The following is a 26842-nucleotide window of genomic DNA, read 5'->3' on the forward strand; positions in this document are numbered from 1 at the left end:
GATTTCCAGCTATTACAATATGAACGTTTGTAAGCTACTACCCATGTTCCATTGTCTCCTTAAAGTGATTCCTCTGTGTATTATTTAGAGATCAGATGAATTAAATAAGAAAGTAAAACTTCAGGATCAAAAGAATACAATTTTTCATACAGGTCCACCGCCGATTTTCTGGTATCCTTGCTTCCAGAGGCTAAGGAAGTTGTGATCTCAGGAGGGATAGATACACTGTGGTGAACTGTGGAACTGGTTAAACAACTAGGATAGAGGAACGGGGCATGGGGGGGGGGGGGGGGGAGGGGAGTAGAAGTTACTTAAAAGTAGAGATTTCAACGTACATACCGCTGAACATACGTAAGGTTCTAAGCTGCCCAAGTGAAATATGAGGTGTTGTTCCTCCAATTTGGGCGTGGCCTCACTGGCAATGGAGGAAGCCCAGGACAGAAAGGTTAAGCCCCTGTCCCACTTACGTGTCCTTGGCACGCTAATCACGCGACCCCATGGTCGCTTTGAGGCGCAACGGTCTCACGAAGGTCGTGCGCGACTTCATGCATCTGCACACCCGTCTGGAGCACGTGACGTCATTTGAAGATGGACACAAAATGTAAGAGTATCTCAGCGGGACCGGCAGCATCTCTGGAGTGAAGCAATGGGTGATGTTTCGGGTCGAGGCCCTTCAGTCTGAAAGAAGCGTCTAGACCCGAAACATCACCCATTCCTTCTCTCCAGAGATGCTGCCGGTCCCGCTGAGTTACTCCAGCATTTTATGTCTATCTTCAATTTTCTTGGCCCCGCTCTGGGAGTAGAAGTGAGGGCGGATCCAGACCGCAACGGCCGTGAGCCCCAGGCCGAGCTCGGCGATCGTTTGTCTTCTTCTGCTGCTGTTGGAGGTGAGACGTTGCGTCGCGCCATGGTCTTGGGCCTGTCCCACTTACCACGGCCGTCAGTTACGCGACAGGCCGTGGCGAGCGAAGATTTTGTTCGCTACAAAATTTCGGAGCGCCGCGCGATACCGCGCACAAACTCCATACCCCTCCGCGCTTCTCAGTGGGACCGGCCCCGCGCGGCCACACGATGCCCGTGCGCCTCAACGCGACGACGAGGTCGTGTAATTTGCGTGCCAATGACACATAAGTGGGACAGGGCCTTTAGTATGGGAATGGGAAGGGGAGCCAAAATGGTTTACTTTCATGTTGTTGGACATGTGGAAACATAGAAACATAGAAACTAGGTGCAGGAGGAGGCCATTCGTTGTGATCATGGCTGATCGTCCCCTATCAATAACCCGTGCCTGTCTTCTCCCCATATCCCTTGACTCCACCCTCCCTCCTCTGCCCACCTGCCTGTCCTTTCTATAGGATATATAACCCTGAATTTTAAGTTCCCAGGCCCGATCCTTCTGTAGCCACGTCTCAGTAATCCCCACAATGTCATATCTACCAATCTCTAACTGAGCCTCAAGCTCATCTACTTTACTTCTTATACTTCGCGCATTCATATACAATACTTTTAATTCCTTACGCATCTCACCTTTCACATCGATCCCTATTACACTTGGCCATACTCTCTTATCCCTTTGTGAGCTTTCTTTCCCGTTAATTCTGGGGTCATTAACAATCCCTTAACTCTCTTTCCCTTTAACTCTATCCTCGACTATCCCATTTGACACCCCACCCCCCCTTATTCAGTTTAAAACCACCGTGTAGCAGTGGCAAACCTGCCTGCCTGAATGCTGGTGCCCCACCTGTTAAGATGCAATCCGTCCATTTTGAACAGTTCCCCCTTACTCCAAAACAGATCCCAGTGATTTAAGAATCTAAATCCCTGCCCCCTGCACCAGTTCCTCAGCCACACATTCAGGTCCCGTATCTCCCTGTTCCTGCTCTCGCTAGCACGAGGAACTGGAAGCAAACCGGAGATAACAACCCTGGAGGTCCTGCTTTTCAGCATTTTTCCGAGCTCTCTAAAGTCACGCTGCAGAATATTCATCCCCTTCTTTCCGACATCGTTTGTGCCGACATGCACTACCACTTCCGGCTGTTCACCTTCGCCCTTGAGGATTTTCTACACTCTGTCCGTGACATCCTGGATCCTGGCACCAGGAAGGCAGCACACCATCCTCGCATCCCGTCAATTCCCGCAGAAACCCCTGTCCGTACCTCTCACAATGGAGTCTCCAACTACAATGGTGTTGCCTGACTTTGGCCTCTTTGGTTTTGGCTCAACAGCCCTTTTCGCTTCGCAAGCCAGTCCGCCCTCAGTGTGATAACGTCTTCTGTCCCGACAGCTTCTAAGTGGGTGAACCTGTTCACAAGAGGTACAACACCCGGGGACGTTTGCATTCCATGTTTCGCTCCCTTTCTCACCGTCACCCACTTTCTCTCTTCCAGTAAGGAAATTCATCTCTAGCCTTAAATAACTGTGAGAGCATAGTTATCATCTCCACGTGGTGATTTCCTTTGAAGTCATTGCAACAGTAAGCTTTGGAGACAAAGATAACTGGGAGCATATGCTCAGACATATTTAATGCCAGTCGTGATTCACAAGCTCTTCCCCCATCTACCTGCTGCCAAGTTTAAGGCCATCTCTCTGTCATTGTACATTTCTGGCCACTCTTTAAGAAGTTACCACAACCTGCATTTGGTATCTCCCATTTAGACCAGAAACTTTGTAGAGTGGGCCCCCTCTTCACACCACTGTTGCTTTCACCTCCTACATTGATACATTTGGAAAGAGCTTTCTCATAGCGATTCCATCTACCTTAATATTCCAAGTCAAGAGTGTTTTACTGTCATATATCATAAGGTCATAAGAGATGGGAGTAGAATTAGACAATTCAGCTCATCAGGTCTACTCCGCCATTCAATCAAGGCTGATCTATCTCCCTCCTAACCCCATTCTCCTGCCTTCTCCCCATAACCTTTGACACCTGTACTTACCTGTCCCGAAATGGAACAATGAAATGCTTTCTTGCAGCAGCACAATAAATGTGTAAACATAGTACTCTGTAAACATCATATTGCACAACAAAAAAGTTCAGTATATTAAAAAAATAAACAAAAGATAATATGCAAAGACAAAACCAATGCCCCCAAGTCTATGTGGTTCAGAGCTTAGTTGGAGGTTGTAGTGTTTAATAGCCTGATGGTTGTCAGGAAGAAGCTGCTGCTGTACTTGCACCCTCTTTTCAAGCACCTTCTTTCCGATGGTAGGAGTGAAATGAGAGTGTGGTCAGGGTGGTGTGGGTGTCTGGCTGCCTTGGAAACACTGATGCAGGCTCTGCTTTGTTCTTTACCTTCCCTTACCTCCAGTGTTCCTCTCAGCCTGATGAAGGATCTACGACCTAAATTGTCACCTATTCCTTTTCTCCAGAGATGCTGCCTGACCCGATGAATTACTCCAGCTTTTTGTGTCTATCTTTGGTGTAAACCAGCATCTGCAGTTCCTTCTTACACAAATCTACTCATTGAGGACAGGTTTAGAATCTAATGCTATTCCTGCCAACTATTGGCGGACCATTTTAACTGAAACTAATTTGGTTTCACAAATGCATCTATCTCAGGCACAGGTTAAATGGAGCCTTGCTTAATGCCTCTGCCACAGTTATTTCCAGATTTATTTAGAGGCATTCATGAGCTGATCCTCAGCGATGAATCCAGTTCCCTCACTTCATCAACCTCTTCAATCTGCGCCCAAGATGAGTAAATGGGTTTAGGTGACTCTTGGAGAATAAGTTTTGGTGTACAAGGCTGGGAATCAGTTCATGATCAATGGATTTACACCTCCACATATTCTTCCCAGAACCTTCTTGCCCACTTCACCGTTCACCATCCACCATGCAAGGAAAGGTATTAGGGGGGCAGTCATTTTTTTTCAGAATAGTGGAAACATTTGACACTCAGAACGCTTTTTCCCAGGGTGGAAATATCAAACACTAGTTAGGGCATAAGCTATAAAGTGGGAGGGGGAGTAGTTGAAAGGAGATGTGCAGAAGAAGTTTTTTTTTCACAGACAGTGGTGGGGGCCTGGAACATACTGCCAGGGATGGTGGTGGAGGCAGATATGTTAGTGGCATTTTTGTGGCTTTTAGATTTAGATAGGCACATGGAAGTGCAGGGAATAGAGGGAGTGTACAGGCAGATGAGCTGTTTAATTTTAAATTGTTCGGCACAAACATTTGGCCAAAGGGCCTGTTCCTGTGTCGATCTGTGTTGTAGTATTAGAATATATACATTGTATTGTTTCAATTCTTGCTATCATACTTGCGTACCTTCACTTAATCTTCAACCACTGCAGCATTTTAATATGTTTTATTAGGAAGGGATTAATTTAGATTTTCTTTTAATTCATTAATATTTGCTTTTCTTTTCCTTTCATACCATCCTTTCCCACCTGCCTAAATCCTTCAACCATCTCACCTGGCAGAAGAAGCTCTCAGTCCTACACTTATTACCTGTAAGTAACTGCTTTGATAATGATCTGCTTCATGCTTTTATCCATTCTTCTCCATGTAGGCATTTGTTCCATTCACATTTTTGTTTTTCAGGCACCTGGTATTCCAGATTTGCTGCCTGATTTTGGTTTTAACTGCCTTAATGTATACTCTAAGAATAGAATGCAAAGCAGCAAACCATGCTGGAATATTTTGAACTAATATTTTTGCCAGATTTTGCAGAATTGTTGGTGTTAATTGAGGATTGGCATGAAAAAAAATAATCGCTGGTGCGGGAAATACAAAACAAAAACAGAAAATGCCGGAAATAGCCAACTGATCAGCCAATGTCAGTGAGGAGAGAAAGGCATATTTCAGATTAGGGGCCCTTTATTAATCATCACACAAGTCTCACCCCAGTCACTCACTCTTCTCCCCACTCCCATCAGGCAAGATGTACAGAAGTCTAAAATCGCACACCTCCAGATTCAGAGACTTTCTTCCCAACTGTTATCAGGCAACTGAACCATCCTATCAACAACGAGAGAATGGCCCTGACCTACCATTTACCTCATTGGAGACAGACTATCTTTAATCAGACTTTACTGGACTTTATCTTGCATTAAATGTCATTATCTTTATCCTATGACTGTATTCTATTCACGGTTCAATTGTAATCATGTATAGTCTTTCCGCTGACTGGATAGCACGCAACAAAAAGCTTTTCAGTGTACACGTGACAAACTAAAGTAAAATAAACTAAACATTGGAGACCCTCGGACTATCTTTAATCTGACTTTATTGGACTTTATCTTGCACTGTATGTTATTCACTTTATCCTGTATCTGTATACTGTTCACAGTTCAATTATAATATTTATACTGACAATAGTATGCAAAATAAAGCTTTTCAGTGCACATGAAAATAAACTAAACAAAACTTAAGTATTGAAAAAAGCAAAGACAGGACAGTTATTGCAAATAGATTTGAGATATCGTTAGAGTCCTTGAGAGATACATCATCAAAACAGGCCCTTCAGCCCATTGGGCCTATGCCAACTATCAATCACCCATTTACATTAATCCTACACTAATCTCCCTATTTTATTTTCCTCACATTCCACAAACTCTACCCAGATTCCACTATGCGCCTAGACTAGGGACAATTTACCGACAGTGGCCACTCAACCAACACATCCACTATGTTTGGGATACTGGAGGAAACTAGAGCACCAGGAGGAAACACATGCAGTCATGAGAAGAATCTGCAAACTCCGGAGATCAGGATTGAACCTGGGCCCCTAACGTTGTGAGGCAGCATCCCTAATAGCTGTCACTGTATATACTAAATATTCACCAAACTGTTCTGATAAAGGACTCCTTGACCTGAAACACACACTGCTGTTTCTCTCCTCATGGACGCTGCTGCATCTACTGGGTACTTCCAGCATTTTATATCTTTGCACTATGAGATTGTTGAATATGCCTGGCTTCAGCAGAGAGGTTTGTTGCTCTTTGGTTTGGACTATAAGTGTTTCATTATCTAATCGAATCGTCGGTCTGATATTATGAGGTTTAATCATTGCCATAGAGTCATAGAGTTATCGAGTGATAGAGTGTGGAAACAGGCCCTTTGGTACAACTTGCCCACACCAGCCAACATGTCCCAGCTACACTACTCCCATCTGCCTTGTTTGGTCAATAATCATCCAAACCTGTTCGATCCATGTACTTGTCGAACAGTTTCTTAAATGTTGGGATGGTCGCAGCCTCAACTATCTCTTGGGTTGTGTACTAAGGTCTGGAGTTGTTCTCTCTGTATCCAGTGGGTGCTATTGGTGAGGATTATTTAGCATGAATGGTGATTGAGAACAGGATGACAGGGAGCCCAGCTGCAAAGGTTTATGAGCCTGCTGTCAGGGCTCACACTCAGTCAAGATACAACCAAGTTATTGGTTTCCCAACGAGAGAAAATAAAACCAAAGGAAACCTTGGCTTTCGTTTTGAATGTCAGTGTGCAGCAGGAAAGGCAAAGCTGAGGGTTTGAACAGGGTACCTGAGACCTTTGGATGTGATCACGAAACGGTGTCACAGTTGCCATTGTTACATTATGAATAAGGGAAGATTGTGACTACAGGGAGAAAGCCATTCACAGTGTAAACATACAGGAGAAAATTAGGCATTGAGACGGGGAAAGAAAGGACAGTGATTGCAAATGGATTGCAAAGTATGCACTTCCACAAATAATTGATGAAATCGGCCTTGCGGGAAATGTTTCCAAGGTCGACAACAGTGAACACTTAAAAGTAGACAATCAAACAGATTCAGCACTCTTGCTTTCTGTGGAGTCCACCGTTGAAGGCACCAGTACATGTAAATGAAATGTAAATGTAAAGGGAAACAAGTGATGATTTGAAGTGTGATCAGGAGAATTCAGAAACAGCCACTTGTGGCTGGGATCCAGTGATACTCATTTAGCAAGAATGAGGTGCAATCACCTTTTCTTTGTTATTTTTATTTCCGTTGCTTTATTCGGAGAGGAAATTAAAGCAATACTTTATTTGTAAGTTTGAAGTGCTCTTGACGTACGATCAGATACCCAGGAGTCCACTGTGAGTTTTTTTTTGCCAGCAATAAAACACACAATAAATGAGATTTTGATGGCACTACAGTGAAACTGCGCCATTATTTAATGCGACCACTGTCGTTGTGAACGGACATTTTAGATCAGTGGATAGGAAGGTTATTTTGTTTCTTCAACCAAATGTAAGTTTTGTTTAGTGCAGGGTGGGTATTCTTGCTCGGTTGCTAAGTAATGCAATCGATCCACCAGGCTTCTCATAAAATGGCCCTAGCAAGTGCATTATTTATCATCATTTTACAATTTTTTTAAAAGGCGTGAGGTGCCGGAGTAACTCAGCGGGTCAGGCGGCATCACCGGGGAACATGCATAGGTGACGTTTCAGGTCAGAACCTGAATGTAGGGGAGGTTGGGGGCAAAAAAAGCCGTGAGGGCAGAGTAAGGACAAAGCATGGCAGGTATTAGGTGAACATGGATGGGAAGAGGGTTGACCAACAGATTGTTGGACAAAGGCATAAGACAAAAGGATTGAAGAGTGCGAATTGATAAGCCAGAGGAAGGAATGTAGGTGGAGGGGGAGGCGAGAAATCGGGGCGAGTCTAGGTGGGGCACAGGGGAAGGGCAGGGGTGGTAGAAGGGGAGGGTGGTGTGGGGTAGAATTGGGAAGGGGGGGGGGGGGGGGGGGGGTTGTTAGAGGTTACCTAAAATTGGAGACTTCCACCTTTTACAATGCACTATCTTTACAACATTACCAGTCAGGACATCTGTTGTAAATAGTGTGTGCCACAATTGGTCTGGAGGCAGGAGTTCAAAGCCATCATGACAACTGGAAATTTAAATTCAGATAATTCAATAAATCTGAATACAGAACTAAGCAATATCAGTAATCGTCCAAAAGTGGACACAAAATGCTTGAATAACTCAGCGGTCAGGCAGCATCCCTGGAGAAAAAGGATGGGTGACGTTTCGGTTCACTAATTGCAGGGGGGAACAATAGGTTCACCTACTACCGGCCATGCTCTGTCCTGCCCCTCCTCTCTTCCAGCTTTCTTGCTCCCTCTCCTGCCCTCCCCCCCTGCAATCCATCTGATGATGGGTTCCGACCCTAAACATCACCTATCCAAGTTCTCTAGAGACGCTGCCTGACCCACTGCCTTACTCCAACACTTTGTGTCTTTCTATTTCTGAAGTTTTTGGTTCTGATGCCTGTTCTGAAGTTCTATAAGTAATTGTGAAACTTAATGGTGGCGCATGAATATTGATACTTGATATTTAGAACTATTCTTAAGCCTTTATTTTTCATGTTAAAAATAATACAAACCAAAGTGAAAAGTCAGCAAATTGGTCCTAGTCCTAGGTTGACAGATGTAACTCATTGCACCGCCAAGTGGCCTGAACTCAGAATTACAGTCTTGGGCTGTCTCTGCATTGGAAAAATCCCCTTTTCGAAGCACAATGGGACAGGCAAAACTAGTTATGGAGCCAGTTAACAAGGGAACATTAGCTGACACCTCATTCACAGTGCCATTGACTGGGTAGGTAGCAGGTGACGTGTGAGGCAATTTCATTTAAAAGTGCAGAGCAGGTTGAAAATGGATGCAACATGTAATGCTGTCTCCACTCAGAAACTACTTTGCTCCTGGAGGAACTCAGAGGGTCAGGCAGCATCCATGGAGGGAAATGGACAGTCAACGTTTTGGGTCAGGACATTTCATCTGAAATGAAAGTATATCGAAGTGATAGCCAGTATAAAGGGCAAGGGAAGGGGTTTGGAAAGAGTTGACAAACAAATAGGTGGATCCAGGTGTAGAGAAGTAGAGGGATTTATTGGTAAATTGAGTCAAGTGGGGGGGGATAGGGTGGAGATAGCGACAGAGGCTGGAAGGTGATAAGTGGAGGCAACTAAGGGCTGCAGATGATAGAATCTGATAGGAATGGAAGGTGAAGCAGAGAACCAAAAGAGGTAGGTGGGATGGGTAGGTGGAAGAAGGTGGGAACCGGGGGAGAGGTATGTGGGTGAGAGACTGAGAGAGTGGGTGGGGAAAAGAAACTTAGAGATAGAGGGCAAGGAGAGTTGGAAAGAAGGCTGGGTGTGAGAGAATGATACATAGTGCTGGAGTAACTCAGCAGGTCAGGCAGCATTCCTGGAAAACATGGGTAGGTGATGTTTCTGGTTGGGACCCTTCTTCAGACTGAATCAATCTGAAGAAAGGAGTCCCAACTTGAAAAGTCACCTATCAATGTTCTCCAGAGATGCTACCTGACCTGCTGAGTTACTACAGCACTTTGTGCCCTTAATTGTCAAACAGCTTCTGCACTTCCTTGTTTCTACACTCTGTATGAGAAGGCCTGGGTAGTTCAGAACGAGAGTAAAAGGGGCAGGTGACGTGAAATTGGAGAATTCAATGTTTATACCGTCGGTTTGTAGACTACCCAGGCGACATTTGATGCCCTGTTGTTTTAGTTTGCATTTGGCCTCACCCTGGCAGTGGAAGAGGCTGAGGTCAGTGTGTTGGTTGGGAAGGGAATTAAAATGGTTGGCAACAGGGAGCTCCAGGTAGCCATGGCGGATAGCGCGCAGGTGCTCAACAAAGCGGACACCTTGTCTGTGCTTTGTCTCACTGTAGACACCATCAATGAATCCTTCCTCACCTTGGATCCACCCATCGTGGGAAATGGAGAGGATGTTTCCACTAGTGGGAGAGTCTAGAATCAGATGGCACCACCTCAGAATAAAAGTTACCTTTAGAAAAGAGATGAAGAGGAATTTCTTTAGCCAGAGGGTTGTGATCTGTGGAACTCATTGCCACAGATAACTATGGGGCCAAAGACATTGGGTATTTTAAAAGTGGAGATTGATACCTTCTTGATTAGTAAGCATGTCGAAGGTTACAGGAAGAAGGCAGGAGAATGGGGTTGAGAAGGAAAAATAGATCAGCCATGATTGAATGGTGGCGCAAACTCAATGAGCTGAATGGCCTGACTCTGCTCCTATGTTTTATGGTCTTATCACTTGCTAGCTCTGGCCCCGCCACTCTGTGTCACCTTTTTTGACAGCCTAATCTACACTAGTCCCACCTGCCTGCATATGGCCCATATCATAAGGTCATAAGTAATGGGAGCAGAATTAGGTCAATCAAGTCTACTCCGCCTTTCAATCGTGGCCCGGACTAATCAAGAATCTAATTTAAAAGTATCCAATGACTTGGCCTCCACCACTTTCCGTGGCAAAGAATAAGCCAGTTCAGTATTCCGAAAAATGCAATGAATCATAGGATTTTTCAAAGGTCGATCGAGAATAAAAAAAAGTGAACGGGGTGCCTGGTAGTGGGGGAGAGCGTGGTGTAACAGCGAGAGAGAGGGGGTAGATGCGAGTGGGAGACAGGGAGAGACGGTGAGAGGTGGGGGAAGAGAGGTTTCAGTTAGACAGACAACCACTGGTAAAGCCATGGCTCGTTGCTTCTAGGAGAGTCGAGAAAATGTCCGCAATCGAAAGAATGCAACTTCAGAACCCCCTCGTCTCGACTGCGCTGGAGATTGTCACGGGCGCAAGGAACAAATGACCTATAGTTTGCATTGAGTGAACTGAGTGTTCCTACTGTCCTCGTCGTACACCGGCGTTTTGTGAGAGTGGTTGGATCCCGGGATCGAGGAGTCAGTGCCCGACAGGTGAGCGGCCCGCGGTAGTTGCTGCCTCTCCACTCGCCGCTGGAAGAACTGACACCTCTACTATCCGGGTCGGGCGTGCCTACTTGACCCCGCTGCTTGGCGGTGGCCGACTAGGATTCCAGAGCATCGCCGATGCCTCACATCAGTTCCAGATTCCTTCGCCACCTGTCCGGATAATGTGACCGACATTGGTTGAGCTGAAGCTGGGATCCAACCACTCTCACAAAACGCCCGTGTACGGCCAGGACGTTGAGAACATTCAGTTCACACAACGCAAACTTTAGGTCAGTGCGTACAGTTTTGGTCTCCTAATCTGAGGAAAGGCATTCTTGCCATAGAGGGAGTACAGAGAAGGTTCACCAGACTGATTCCTGGGATGTCAGGACTTTCATATGAAGAAAGACTGGATAGACTCGGTTTGTATTCGCTAGAATTTAGAAGATTGAGGGGGGATCTTATAGAAACTTACAAATTTCTTAAGGGGTTGGACAGGCTAGATGCAGGAAGATTGTTCCCAATGTTGGGGTAGTCCAGGACAAGGGGTCACAGTTTAAGGGTAAGGAGGAAATCTTTTAGGGCCGAGATGAGAAAAACATTTTTCACACAGAAAGTGGTGAATCTCTGGAATTCTCTGCCACAGAAGGTAGTTGAGGCCAGTTCATTGGCTATATTTAAGAGGAAGTTAGATGTGGCCCTTGTGGCTAAAGGGGTCAGGGGGTATGGAGAGAAGGCAGGTACAGGATACTGAGTGGGATGATCAGCCATGATCATATTGAATGGCAGTGCAGGCTCGAAGGGCCGAATGGCCTACTCCTGCACCTAATTTCTATGTTTCTATGTTCTTTGCGCCCGTGGAAATCCCCACTCCCATCCATCCCAACCACGGCGCAAAAGTCTAATGTGTGCGAAGTCTGAAGGTGGGTCTTCTATCAAGAAGTCCGCGGATGGGAGTGTCGGCCCAGTCCCGTAGGCAGTGCGGAGGGGAGTCGCCGGCCCCAGCGCGATTCTGCCTGTCCCGCCGGCGGGACTGGTGGGGTTGGGCTGGAGTTGGTGCTTTTCCATGTTTCATGCGGGCCTGGGTCACCGCTGCGACGGGCCTGCGCCCCCCCTCCCCTCCTCCACGCTCTGCCGCTCCCTCACGCCATGGGCCGATTTCAGATGGGACACTTAAGAGGGGACGGGGACGGCTCAGTGGCGGCTGGATAGGGACGAGATGCAGTGGCACAGCTGCCTTGAGTGTTTAGTCCGAGCGACCCATGACCTGTGCATGCGCAGTTGGAATACCGAACTGGCTTATTGCACAGATTCCCCAACCGCTGACTAAAGAAATTCCTTCTCAACTCTTTTCTAAAGAAACGTTCTTTAATTCTGAGACTATGACGTCCCACTAGTGGAAACATTCTCTCCACATCCACTTTATCCAAGTCTTTCACTATTCGGTAAGTTTCAATGAGGTCCCCCCTCATTGTTCTAAACTCCAGCGAGTACAGGCCCAGTGCCGTCAACTGTTCATCATAATGTGTGCAAACCCACTCATTCCTGGGATCATTCTTGTAAACCTCCTCTGGACCCTCTCCAGAGCCAGCACATCCTTCCTCAGATATGGGGCCCAAAATTGCTCACAATACTCCAAATGTGGCCTAACCAGCACCTTATAGAGCTTCAACATTACAACCATATTTTTTGTATTCTAGTCCACTTGAAATAACTGTTGGCATTGTGTTTACCTTCCTTACTACTGATTCCTTTTCACTTGTATGCCTCGACACCTATCCTATCCATGTACCTGTCATGTTTCTTAAACATTGCGATAGTACTTGCCTCCACTACCTCCTCCGGCAGCTCATTCCATACACCTACCACCCTTTGTGTAAAGAAGTTACCCCTCAGGTTCCTATTAAATCTTTCCCCCTCACCTTAAACTTATGTCCACTGGTTCTCGATTCCCCTACACTGGATGAAAGACTTTGTACATTCACCCAATCTATTCCGCTCAGTCGCGAGGGGGGCCCCCGGTGGGGGTCCCTCTACGCAGGGATTCTCCCCCTCTACATTGGGGACCTGGGGTGGAGGGTATTGCACCGAGGAGTTCCCTGCAACCTGTTTCTCTCACGGTTCACAGACTCGCCAGCCGCCTGCCACTTTTGCGGGCTGGAAGAGTCTGTGTACCACGTGTACATGGAGTGTGTGAGGCTGCAGCCACTGTTTGAATATCTAAAGGTGCTGCTCCTTGCCTTCTGGCTGCATTTTTCACCCACCATCCTCATCTTTGGACACCCTGTGCGTAGGGGAGAGGGTAGGGCTGAAGATGTCCTGGTTGGGTTGCTCCTGGGCCTGGCCAAGCTGGCCATCCGCGAGTCACGGCGCCAGGCGGCGGAGGGCTCTACCCGGGCCAGCTGCCTGCCCCTTTTCCGGGGTTACGTCCATGCCTGGGTGGGATTAGAAAGGGAATACGCCCTGTCTGTGGGCACCCTGAGGGAGTTTCGGGACCGCTGGGCTCCGCAGGGTGTTGAATGTATCCTCAATAAGGATTGTACCATAATTGTATAATAGTTTATTATGGATATATGTTGGTATTGTATTTATGGTGGTGGGTTCTGGCTTGTTTTATTGTAGTGTAAATATTATTTTTTAATAATTGAATAATTTTTTTTGGAAAAAAAAAAAAAAAAATCTATTCAGCTCAGGATTTTGTACACCTTTATATGATTACCCTTCATTCTTCTGTGCTCCAAGAATAACAATGACAGGGTGGGGTGGGGCAGCGGGAAAGTGATAAGACATAGGAGCAGAATAAGGCCATCAGCCCATTGAGTTTTCTCCGCCATTCAGTCATGGCTTGCTCAACCTCTCGCTATAGCTCCCACCCTTGCGTCCTGACAACATATGGTAACATCCTCATAAATCGTCTCTGCAAGATGCTGCCTAATCCGTTGAGTTCCTTCAGCAGGTTGCTTGTTTCTCTTGATTTTGTTTCAGTTCAGAATTAAAAGGAGTTATTTTAGGAAGGAGATGAGGAGAAATTTCTTGTGTCAGAGGGTGGTGAATCTGTGGAATTCTTTGCCTCAGAAGGCTGTGGAGGCCAAGTCAGTGGATATTTTTATGGCAAAGATAGATAGATTCTTGATTAGTACTGGTGCCAGAGGTTATGAGGAGAAGGCAGGGGAATGAGGTTAGGAGGGAGAGAAAAATCAACCATGATTGAATGGCAGAATTGACGATGGGCCGAATGGACTAATTCCACTCCTATTCCTTCTGACCTTATAACCTTAGAATGGAGAGATAGATCAGCCATGATTGAATGGTGGAGTAGAGTACTCTTGATGGACCGAATGGCCTAATTCTACTCCTATCACAAATGACCTGTGACCTTATGAGTTCAATGAGGTGTAATTTGGCCGTGTGCCAGAGCAACTGGGTGGTCAAGTGGGCCAGATTTCTGGCTAGGCTCTGAAGGTCTAAACCCAATACCTCCTCAGAACAAATCTCCCGTCTGTGCCATTAATATTCTCAGCTCAGGCAGAAATACTCATAACGCAACAGGAGCAAAACGATTGTAAAATTAATGGTTGAGTTTTGAAACTGATTAATTCCCCGTGGTCAGAGGGGATGAAGTGACCATGTGGGCCTGCAATAACCATTGCTGCTCCATCTTGCTTTAAATGTCATTTGATTTGGGTGTTAATTCTTTCAACCAGTTTTTAATTGAGAGTGGATTGATTTTAAAAGCAGTGAAGCCAAAAGGCTTGTCAATTTATTTTTATCTGTAGTCTTCACTTAAATTTCGGTCCATTGTGGCAGCATTTGGATAGAAAATTACTTGTGTGTGAAACCTTGAGATTTCCAGTCTACTATTGTCTGCTTTTCAATTCAGATGGCATAAATCCCCTCCAAATTTCATGGCACTCGCTCTCACATCGTGCCTGCTGTAAAACATAAAATGATGAGCTGTGTGTGTGTCCAGGAGACAAATCATTCTCTCACCTGTCCCCGTTACGTGCTTAATCCAAGGCAGGCCAGCGAGATAATTTACAATGCTGTGAAAGCCCGATTATAATTGGATTGAGCTTTTAGTTTTCAGAATGGTCTCATGCTGTGTTGTCTTTAGTCTTTTAGAGTTAAGGCCATCAGGACAGATTGAAAGATGTTTTTCTTGTAAACACCTGCAGCCGATTAATCTTCCTGTTGGACATCTTAAATGGGGAGGGCTTATAGCTGGATGAATGGCTGGTTAGATTTGGAAGTAATTTTCTCCTTATGTTAGCCTGCATGGGAAAAGATTTAATGAGCATTCGATCCTGAATGGTTTTGATGTTCATCCACTTGCTGCTGTGTTCCCTGGCCACTTTTTGATCTGCACGAATAATGAATTTAGTTTGTGAACATTTCTTTCTTGCTCAAGCACTTGGCAGTTTCTCTACATTCAAAATGGTGGTCAATATTCCCATTGATATCAGTTCTAGTATTTTGCCTCCCGCCACCCACTCCCCCATCCGATCTTTTAATTATGAGTTCCGGTGCTATTTCAAACTTCCAGTAGCAGTGGCTGAGGGCCTATTAGAATTTTGTTGTCCATGTTTTGACAGGTTTGGGGGAGTCAGGGAGTGGGATACAGAGAGCAGCTCAAGTACAAGCCTAAAGTGGGCATATACCGAGACAAATCCCTCTTAACAACGATCAATGTCTTCAGCAAAGCTTGAGAGGAAAGTCAGAGAATTGTCATCAATCAGAGTATTGAGAAAAAATGTTGGGAGGTCATGTTGCAATTGGTGGAGTGTGGGGTTCCGTTTTGGTCACCCTATTATGGGAAAGATGTTGTCAATCTAGAAAGGGTGCAGAGAGGATTTACAAGTATGTTGCAGTGAGCTATAGGGGGATTGAATTGAATCCATGCTATATGTCTAAAGTCTGAAGTCTAAAGACTAGGTTTTATTCCTTGGAGGGCAGGAAGATGAGGGGTGATCTTACAGAGATGTACAAGATGATGAGTCGAATAGATTGGGTAAATTTGCTGGGTCCAGAGAAAGAAAATCAAGAACCAGAGAATATAGGTTTAAGATGAGGATGGAAAGATTTAATAGGAATGTGAGGTGCAGGAATAGGCCATTCGGCCTTTCAAGCCAGCACCGCATTTCAATGTGATCATGGCTGATCATCCCCAATCAGTACCCCGTTCCTGCCTTCTCCCCATATCTCCTGACTGCTATTTTTAAGAACCCTATCTAGCTCTCTCTTGAAAGCATCCAGAGAACCTGCCTCCACCTCCCTCTGAGGCAGAGAATTCCACAGACCACCCTCTGTGAGAAAAAGTGTTTCCTCATCTCTGTTCTAAATGGCTTATCCCTTATTCTTAAACTGTGGCCCCTAGTTCTGGTCTCCCCCAACATCGGGAACATGTTTCCTGCCTCTAGCATGTCCAAGCCCTTAACAATCTTATATGTTTCAATGTGAATCCCACATCCTTCTAAACTCCAGTGTGTACAAGCACAGCTGCTCCATTCTCTCAGCATATGACAGTCCCGCCATCCCGGGAATTAACCTTGTAAACCTACGCTGCACTCCCTCAATAGCAAGAATGTCCTTCCTCAAATTAGGGGACCAAAACTGCACACAATACTCCAGGTGTGGTCCCACTAGGGCTCTGTACAACTGTAGAAGGACCTCTTTGCTCCTATATTCGATTCTTCTTCTTATAAAGGCCAACCTGCCATTCGCTTTCTTCACTGCCTGCTGTACCTGCATGCTTACTTTCATAGACTGATATACAAGGGCCCCCAGATCCCGTTGTACTTCCCCTTTTCCCAACTTGGTCGACGTGGGCAAATTGGGCTGAAGGGCCTGTCTCCACACTGTATGACTCATAGACTGATATACAAGGACCCCCAGATCCTGTTGTACTTCCCCTTTTCCCAACTTGGTCGACGTGGGCAAATTGGGCTGAAGGGCCTGTCTCCACACTGTATGACTCATTGACTCTCTATGAAAGGATAGAACAGGTTATGGACACCAAAGATAGTCAAGGGCATTTGGGGTTTCTCGGAAGTGGTGAGATATCACTCTTGAAAGTAAATAATTAGGGTTAGATAACAGAAAATTATGTTTCTGGATGTGGTGGTGTAATACATGTATCTTTAAAGGATAAAGATGTATATTCAGCAAATAAAATAGGTGTGAAAATATTCTTTAGTGCCTTCAGTGTACTGAAGAATTGCTTCCTGTGCTCCTACATGCTTGGTGAAGTAAAGGCTATCAATCTCCTTGCTGATAAGTTCACGTCATAATAGGCAGAATTAGGCCATTTAGCCCACCCATTCCATTCTGCCATTCAATCATGGCTGATCTATCTTTCCCTCTCAGCCCCAATGACGACCTCCAAAGCCGTGTGTGGCAATGAATTCCACAGATTCACCGACAAACGCTCATCATATGCCAACCCAATCATTCCTGGGATAATTCTCATAAACCTCCTCTGGACCCTCTCCAAGGGCAGCTCATCCTTCCTCGGATATGAGGCTTAAAATTCCAAATGGTGCCTGATGCCACTGTGCTCACTGCGGAAAGAAAGCAATTTTCGTTTGACATCTGCATGGCAAGTTATGGTGGAAACATGATCCTGGTTTAATAACCTTCATGGGATTATAAACGTCAATAAGTCCCTACTTGGTCACCGGTGTGGCATTTAATGCCTGCATCATCACACCAGTTCCTCGCCCCCCAACCCCCTCCCTCTCCCCCTTCCCTCCCACAAGTCTTGTATTTGACTATGCAGCTGACTGCAAAACCAATCCATATATGTGTTGACAACATCAGCATAAATCTAAGTTTATAGCTTTTGGCATTCGCTCTGTGCAAAAACATTAATGAAAATAGAACATACAAAACAGCAATCTCAGTTGAAAGATTTTATCCTGCTCACAATTATATTGTAATTCAGCGTTTTAAATAAAACAAATTATTTTTGTTGCATTTAATGCATTTTTAACTGAAAATGATGTAAATCGAGTTTGCACATTCTCAAGGACTTCCACCCACATCCTAACGACATGCAAATTGTTAGGTTGATTTGCTCCTGTTAATTGTCCTTAGCATATAGATAAATGCTCGAATCTGTGAAAAGCCGATGAGATGGCTGGGAGAATAAAAACAAGGATTAATGTGGGATAGTGTGGACTCAACGGGCCAAAGGGCCTGTTTCCATCCTGTATCTCTCTGTGACTCTGCATACTTGCTGACTGAGAGTAAGGTGACCTTGGTTCTGTGCATTTTTTGATAACGTAGATGTACATTTAAACAAGACAATTGTCAGGGACCTTGTTCTGAGTAATGTGACTGTGAAGAATTTGTCAGCATTGTAAACAAAATCTACCCATTGATGACACTGAACCTGATTCATGGTTTATGAATAAAGTGCATTTTTAAAAGGTATGTGAGCAGCACGAGATCAGATTCCCCCCCCAAAAAATTATTGAATGAACACTTTAAGCATTTTACAAGGCTGAACTTGAAATGAAGTGGTGAAAGTAACATAATTTGAAAAGAACATTTGCAACATTTAACTGAGGAAATGGCAGCTCACATCAGAGAGGTAGTTACTGTGCACTCCATAATGTTTGGGACAAAGACCCATCATTTATTTATTTGCCTCTGTATTCCACAATTTGAGATTTATAATAGAAAAAAATCACATGTGGTTAAAGAGCACGTTGTCGGATTTTAATAATGGCCATTTTTATACATTTTGGTTTCACCATGTTGAAATTGCAGCAGTGTTTATTCTATTACAAATCTCAAATTGTGGAGTACAGAGGCAAATAAATAAATGATGGGTCTTTGTCCCAAACATTATGGAGGGCACTGTATCTAGTGACTGTGGCTTAATAACCTACTAGAAACTCCATTATGCCTCACTGCACAAAGAGTAGTTTTGTTGATGTTTTTCGCAGTCGGAATAGTTTGGCTTCAACCGATAATGCTAGGGAAGCAAGACATTTTTTTTAGTTTAGTTTAGGGATACAGTGAGGAAACAGGCCCTTCGGAACACTGTATCTGTGCAGACCAGCGATCCACGCACATTAACACTATCTTACACGCACTATGGACAATTTAAAATTATACCAAGCCAATTAGCCTACAAAACTGTATGTACACCTTTGGAGATCCCGGAGAAAGCCCATGTAGGTCAATGGGACGAACGTATAAATGCCATACAGACACGCAGGCGTAGTCAGGATCATAGTCAGGTCTCTAACTCTGCATCACCGGGCCACCCATATGTTCCATGGAGCAATAAGAGTCGTCATGTGTAAATTCTACATTTTGTGGTGCCTGCACAAGCTCTTCAGAAGTTGAAGTTCCCCATTATAAAAGTAAACATTGATTGCTTCGCTGTTGTTTTTATCACAAGTTCATGGCATCGGTATTAAGGTTGTGGGTATGTATTAATTAACAGCAAGCAACCTTTTGAACTCTTGATTTAACGTGATGTTCATGTCAGGCCCAGCATGAGAATCTAAAACTCACAGTGGAATAGATGATAATTTTATGGTTGTGTTTCATTTGCAAAGGGGAAGGAATGTAAAAGTCCATGTCCAGCAAATGTATGGAGAATTTCATATGTTACGTACACAAGAACACAAAAAGACAGCAGGAATGGGCCATTCAGCCCCTCAAAGCTGTCCTGCCATTCTAGTGTAGTTTATCTTAGTTTAGCTTGTCACATATACCGAGGTACAGTGAAAAGCTTTTCTTGCCTACTATCCAGTCAAAGAAAAGACTTTATGTGATTACAACAAAGTGTGCAAATAAAGGATAAAGTGTATAACCTTCAGTGCAAAATACCGTACAATAAAGTCCGATTAAAGATCGTTCAAAGGTTTCCAATGCGGTGTATGGGAGATCAGGACTACACTCTAGCTGGTGAGAGAACAGTTCAGTTGTTTGATAACAGCTGGGAAGAATCTGTTTGAGGAGATTAGTTTAACTTGGCATCATGTTCAGCTTGGACACTGTGGGCCAAAGGGACTGTTCCTGTGCTGTACTGTTCTATGTTCTATGCTCTGTGTTGGCCTCAACTCCTCTTCAGTGCCACTTACGCATCGCCCATAATTCCTCGATCTTTCAGATATTCATTAGGAGACATTAGGATCAGTTATCTAAAGACTAGGCCTTTATGGAACAAGTACAAGAAGTAGTATGAAGAGAAAAATAAACTACAGAATATAGTGTTACAGCTACAAAAAGTTAAAGGGCTACAACACCCAGGGTTTCCATGCAGTTCCCGGAGATTTTTGTCAGTCTCCCTACCTGCTTCCACTACCTGCAACCTCCGGCAACCACCTGCAACCTCCAGCAACCACCTGCAACCTCCGGCAACCACCTGCAACCTCCGGGTGGGGTGCGGGGTCTCCAGAGGTTTCCGTTCGGGTTTCCTAAGTGGGACAGGGACATTTAGGTATGGGTTCTTTCATGGATATCTGGCAAAGCAACTAATGTTTTGTGTATCTGCCATGCAGTTAGTGTGCGGGTTTGTCTGTTGGATATGGGCATGAGTTTACTGAGGTGTATCAGCGCTCCTACTGCTTGGACATGCACATGTTTAAGGTTACGTAAGAATTGGATTATGGTAGAACAAGGTGGTTAGGGAGATTGGGACTACATCTTCAGCTTGTAGAGAGGTCTGTTCAATAACCTGATAACAACAGAGAAGAAGCTCATCCCGAAACTGGTGGTACATGATTTTAAACTGTTGTATCTTCTGTCTGACGGGCGAGGGGAGAAGAGATATTGACCATGGTGTGAGTGGTATTGATAACGTTGTCTGCTTTTCTGAGGCAGCATGATCCTAAAGGTATACTTTGATCTTCAAGGTAGAAAAGGCGTGAAGTGTAGATGGGGTGAATGGAGTGAGGCTGGATTGACATGTTTTGCTGTGTATTAGATACTGCACTAGTTTCAAATCTGCCTTTAAATTGCGCTCAGTCAGGTATTACTTACACGTCTATATTCCTTCATCATTACTTTGTCAAAATACTGGAATGCTTCCATTGCAGTGTTTTATGATAGGAGGCCACATAAACTGTGATGGTTTTATTTACTACTAGACCAAGTGCAGACCCGTTGGGTCTGTTCCCCCAACATGCGGTTGTGGGGGGGGGGGGGGGGGAGGTGGCATGTAGCGTCACACACTAACCACCCCCCCGCACTCATGCTAATTACCCCCCTTGATATTATATTAATATTATTAATTTGCTCCTTTTACCCCATAACCACCAGGGGAGAGAGTGAGAGAGAGGGGGAGGGGGGGGGGGGGGGGGAGGGAGGGGAAGGGGGGGAGAGGGGGAGGAGAAGAGGAGAGGGGGGGGGAGGGGGAGAGGGGGGGGGGGGGGGGGGGACGGGGTGAGGAGAGGAAGAGGGAGAGGGGGGCGAGAGGAGAGGAGAGGAAAGGGGGAGAGGGGAGGAGAGGGAGGGAGGGGGGAGGAGGTGAGAGAGAGAGGGAGGGGAGGGGAGGGGGGGGAGGAGGGAGGGAGGGGAAGAGGGGGGAAGAGAGGGAGGGGGGGGGGGGGGAGAGGAGAGGGGGGAGAGAGAGGAGGGGGAGAGAGAGGAGAGAGGAGACGAGGGAGGAGGGGGGGAGAGGAGAGGGTGGCCAAAAATGACGGCTGTAGGTGGTGGCGTTCTCTCAGAAATCATAGCAAATAAGGCCAAAAGCGGTCAAGAACAGAGATTTAGTAATATAATAATAGATAGATAGATAAGGAAACCAGCAATGAAAAGTAAATGGCAGCCTTGCCATATTCTGTGCACAAATTTATTAATAAATAGCTGTTTAACAACCGATATTGTCCATAGTTTGGCATTGTACACAGGTTAAGAATGTCAAGTGAGCCAATCTCATATCTCTCTGTAAGTTAACCTTTCAGCTAATGATTGGGCTGCAGTATTTTTAAAGTAGTTTTCGTTTTTGGGGTGTTACAACTGTACATATTGTTCCAGAATATCTTGTTGGGTCTATTTCGCATAAATTATAATGATAAATTGTTTGGGGCAGCGAAAGTTGCAAGCCGTATAAAAATAGAATTAATAAATAGAATAAATTAATGAATATCTTTACTGCAGGAGCATTTTTTTTAAAAAGAAAAATCCATTAAACCAGAAAGGGGAAGTAAATTAAAATCTTGTTGTAGATAATAGTCCCTTGCTTACTGTCAAGTCAGGTTAGTATCAGAATTGGTAACTTTCACTGTTTGGGAACTGTATTCATAGAAGATAGCAAAGCTATTACATTCCAGCAGTTTCCAACAGACATATTGGATGAAAGCATTAATTAAATTCTACTGCTATAGCTTGTAAAGAAAGATTGTATTAATTGCAACAGGCTTGTACATTGCTCATTGTGACAAAGCGATAGATCTACATTGACATGATTAGTTTATCTGTGCATCCCCTTCCAAAACTGCCCCGACTCAAATGTGCAGAGTTTTACCATTTTGGATTCATGCGAAAATAATTTGTGTCTTCTTTGGAATGTTATTTTAATGTTAATTAAATGACAAATGGATTCTGTTGTGAATTTGCTGCTGGTAATTTTTAGTACTGGAAGTCCATTGATGGTGGATGCGTATGGGTCTCGTGCTTGGAAAAAAAGGTAAAGCATTTGAGTTTGCTTTAAAATGCAAGTACTGTGAAGGGCGCAACTTGCCTGAAGGTGATCCAACAATCTAATTAACAACCTATCATCATTATGGTAGAAAATGGCAAAAGTGAGTTCTTTGTACCCAAAACAGATATTTTGAATGTGTAGGAAAGAACTGCAGATGCTGGTTTAAATCAAAGGTAGACACAAAATGCAGGAGTAACTCAACAGGACAGGCAGAATCTCTGGAGAGAAGGATCGAGGTTGAGACCTTTCTTCAGACTGATGTCAGGGGAGGGGGTGGTGCAGAGATAGAATGTAGTTGGTGACAGTAAGACTGGTTGGAGCACGGTCGGAAATACCTTGGGGGGGGGGGGGGGGGGGGGGGGGGACAGGTCCCCCCCCCATTTTTTGTAATCCGAATTTTGTAATCGGGTGAAATCTCTGCTTTACACGAGGCAGTGGGGGGTGGGACTGATGAAGGGGGGGGCCGATTGGACAAGAGAGACGTTGGTCAGCAGGCAATTGTGGGGGGGACCATGATGATTCAGCGCGATGATTGGAGGAGGGAGGTTTCGGTCAGGGAAGTAGGGGGGTGGGACTGAGGATAGAGCATGATGATTGGAAGAGGGAGACGTCCGTGGAGCAAAGATCATGGAGCAGAGCTTGAATTGCATGCCCAGGTCATAGGTCACAAGCGAAAAACACTCTCGGCAGCCCTGGACACAGACCTGCGCCTCATCTGCAGCCCGGATCAATCCCAGGTCTCCGGCGCTGCTGCAATCGCTGCCAAACTACCACTGGACCATTCCCGTCCCCACCCGAGTTCCCCCACCCCCCAGAGACGTCGGGAGTCAGACGGGAGCTGTGTCCCCAGGCTTACAGCCGGCACGGAGAAGCAGCGCTAAATCCAGCTCAACTCTGCCTGTTAACCTACCAGCCCTGCCTGGACTTACGGGAACGACAGCCCAGGTTTACAGCCTGCGCGGAGAAACAGCGCTAGCTCCACGGCTCCGGACTTGTGTCCCGTCAGTGCAGGCAGGGCTGTAGGTTAAGCCAGCGAGACAGGCAGAGTTGAGCTGGATTTAGCGCCTCACGTGTGTGTGTGCACGCGCACGCGCGGCCGCCAAGAAATTGTGTCCCCCTCAAATGTTATGACAGCGATTTCCGTGCCTGGGTTGGAAAACTGGGAGGGGGGAGGGAAAGCAAGGGCTACTTGAAGTTAGAGAAGTCAATGTTCATCCCGCTGGGGTTTAAACTACCCAAGTGAAGTGGTGTTCCTCCAATTTGCACTGGGCCTCTGACAATGGAGGAGGCCTAGGACAGAAAGGTCAGATTGGGAATGGGAGGGGGAGTTAAAGTACTGAGCAACCAGGAAATCGGGTAGGTGAGCGAAGGTGTTCAGCGAAATGATCGGCGAGCCTGCGCTTGGTTTCACCAATATACAGGAGCAAAACGAGTGTGTCCTGTATATCGACGAGACCAAACGCTGGCTCGGCGATCATTTCATCGAACATCTCTGCTCAGTCCACCTTAGCCTACCTGTTTGACAGATACTTGATTGGAATGATAACAAGGATGAGGAAAAGGCAGGAGAATGGGGTTGATAGGTCAGCCATAATTGAATGGCATAGACTCGATGGGTCAAATGGCCTACTTCTGCTCCTATGACTTATCGACATGAATTTATAAATTGGGCATATCCTGTCCTCAACTTCTAGGAAGACGCCAACATATTGAATACTATTCCTCTCACTACAGTCACTGGTCTTAAATATTGCAGCACATCCCCATTTTAAGTGGAGATGTAAGACTTCCAAGATAGGAATATGACTTCCAAGATGGCGCCGAAGCCAGGCGACTCTTTGCATGCTGGTCCCAGAAGTGGATCTGCCATAATTCATCACAATTGCTCCATTCTTTTACATCTTTATTATCTGTACACTGATTGTAATCATGTATAGTCTTTTCGCTGACTGGGTAGCACACAACAAAAAATATTTTCACTGTTCCTGTGACAATAATAAGCTGAAATAAACTAAACAAAACTATCCAAAATGACAAAAGGTGCTGGAGTAACCTCAGCGGGTCATGCAGCAGCCCTGGAGAAAAGGAATGGGGGAAACTTATCAGGTCCCGAAATGTCATCTATTCCTTTTCTCCAGCATTTTTCGTCTATCTTTGGCGTAAACCAGCATCTGCTGTTCCTTCCTATACTAAACAGACTGCTGATGCTGGAATCTAGAGCAAAGATAAGTTGCTGGTGGAACCCAGTGGGTCAGGCAGCAGCCTTTGGGAAAAATGGACAGGCTACGTTTCGGATCAGGACCTTTCTTCAGATGGGTCCTGGCCTGACATAAATTAACATCAATTTCCCTCCACAGATGCTGCCTCAACCCATGGGTTTCCTCCAGCAGTTCGTGTGTTTGCTTCCCATTTTAACTTTTAGCTATTGAGTGGCTGATGTGTATAGAGGTACGGTTGGGCCTGCAAGGATGTCCATTTCGCCTCAGCCTCTCCAGGAAGCAGTTTAGTTGTTCTTATGCCCTTGGTGACCCAGTCATTAGAGTCCATAAATTGTACGTCCCATGTCCCATGTCCCAGCGCAATTACTGCCACACATGTTGACAAAGATAAGGGAAAGGTGATCATTTCAGATGTGCCCCTTCATCAGAACTAGTATTCAAAGAAAACTAGAAGGACGCAGAGTCAATGAAATCATGAGTCAACCTCATGGTCAATTAAATCTCAGTCAAAGAGATGAAACCAGATGGAAGACAAATCTCAGCAAGGTATTATAGTGAATAAGGTTGGCTGGACATTTGAACTCAGTATATGAAAAGCGTTAACGTACATTACCAACATCATATGAAGCCAAAGCAAAAACAAATCTAGGTAATCACCCCTCTCAAATTGTGCATTGAAAAAGTAAAGCCGTTTCTACTTCTGATCTCCAAGGGCCCAGGGTGCAGACCCAGCGCCCTCAGGCTGAGGCACAGTAGTGTGTGCAGAGGATGAGTTATACTTAAGCAATGATTGAAGTTGACTGCAATGTTAGATGAGGTTAAGAATTTATAATTCCCAGCTGTAATCAGGCAACTGAACCATCCTACCAACAACTAAAGAGAAGTCCTGAGCAACTATTCATCTCAATGGAAACCATCGGATTATCTTGATCAGACTTCACTGGACTTTACCTTGCACTTAACAGTATTCCCTTTATCATGTATTTGCACACTATGGATGGTTTGATTGTAAGCATGTATTGTCTTTCTGCTGACTGGTTAGCACACAACAAAAGCTTTACACTGTACCTTGGTACACATGACAATAAACTAAACAAAACTAAACTAAACTGAACTAAAAAAAAGGAATCCATGGTTTATTCCAAAATTTAATTGATGGATATAAATCAGAGTTGATTTAGACACTATGGTCTGAATGGTTAAGGCAGTAGCTCTGTAATTGTGAATAGCCCAGCCCTCATCCCCACCATTACCACATTTCAATCTCCCGTCTCCACCAACCACCCTGCCACCTCCACAGCCTGCTCATCATAAACTGGTACAACCACCAGCCCCTCCAATTATCCAGCTCCATGCTCATGTGCAAGCTCTTCTAAAGGAGTCTGAGTCATACAGTGTGAATACAAGCCCTTCGGCCCAACTTGCCTACACCAACCAACATATCCGCTCTACACCAGTCTCACCTACTTGTGTTTGGGCGACATCCCCCGATACCTATCTAGTCCATGTATCTGTCTAAACGTTTCTTAAACGTTGCAAAAGTTCCTGATTAAACGTTGTGATAGTACCTGCATTCTCCTTTTAATTGCTGGAGAATGTTCCCCTGGCTCCAAAGTTGCAACCACATGGCTTCAGATTCCTGATTCCACCAGGTTCCAAGGAAGATAAATGATTCCTGGTTCCACCAGGTTCCAAGGAAGATAAATGATTCAGTGGTTACAGGATTCCTCTGTTGAAGAACACTTTAATTGTATGTGCTGTGAATGTCGCCACCTATGCTACACTGATAAACATGAATCTTCAGCTGCTTGAAAATAAAATGACAGTACAAAAGACTTGCACTAATCACAAGGCCACGAGCTCTTTTCATGAAGACCTCTTGCATAAATGGTATAATTGGCACGTTGTTACAACAGTGGTTGCTGGTTCATTTCCAGATGAATGAATGTGGGAAAAGTGTTGATTGAACCTCAGTGAAATTAATCCCTTTTATCTCAGTTCTGCAAAAATTAATATCTGGGAAGTGGCAAAATCTCCTATTCACAAGACACAAATTTGAAAAGGTCAACTTGGCTGTTAAGAGCTCTAAAATACCACTGCCCAGGCATCATAATTGATTCTCTATGTGACTTCTTTTAAGGATTATTTTCACTTCTGGACTGACAACAGTGCGGCCTTTTTGTGCTGCTTTCAATTGAGCTGTTAGCTAATTCTGCACTCTTTTCAGTTATCAGCTTTCTTACATTTACCGTGAATTTTTTTATTATGCTCGCTACAAGGCCATGGATT

General features: G+C 45.0%; 1 protein-coding gene across 12 annotated transcripts in view; it reads left to right on the forward strand.

Moving 5' to 3' along the window:
* LOC129696231 (receptor-type tyrosine-protein phosphatase mu-like) overlaps positions 1-26842 on the forward strand; it is a 905597-nt gene that overhangs the window by 669661 nt on the left and 209094 nt on the right. For 5 of the 12 annotated variants that reach the window (XM_055633926.1, XM_055633914.1, XM_055633916.1 and 2 more), the window contains one exon: positions 4423-4452. The exons of the other annotated variants lie outside the window; for them this stretch is intronic. In XM_055633926.1, the coding sequence (XP_055489901.1) occupies positions 4423-4452 (30 nt within the window). The remainder of the gene's footprint in view (positions 1-4422; positions 4453-26842) is intronic. 12 annotated transcript variants of the gene reach the window in all.

The sequence above is a fragment of the Leucoraja erinacea genome, chromosome 4 (assembly GCF_028641065.1).
Source record: "Leucoraja erinacea ecotype New England chromosome 4, Leri_hhj_1, whole genome shotgun sequence".
Classification (NCBI taxonomy): Eukaryota; Metazoa; Chordata; class Chondrichthyes; order Rajiformes; family Rajidae; genus Leucoraja; species Leucoraja erinaceus.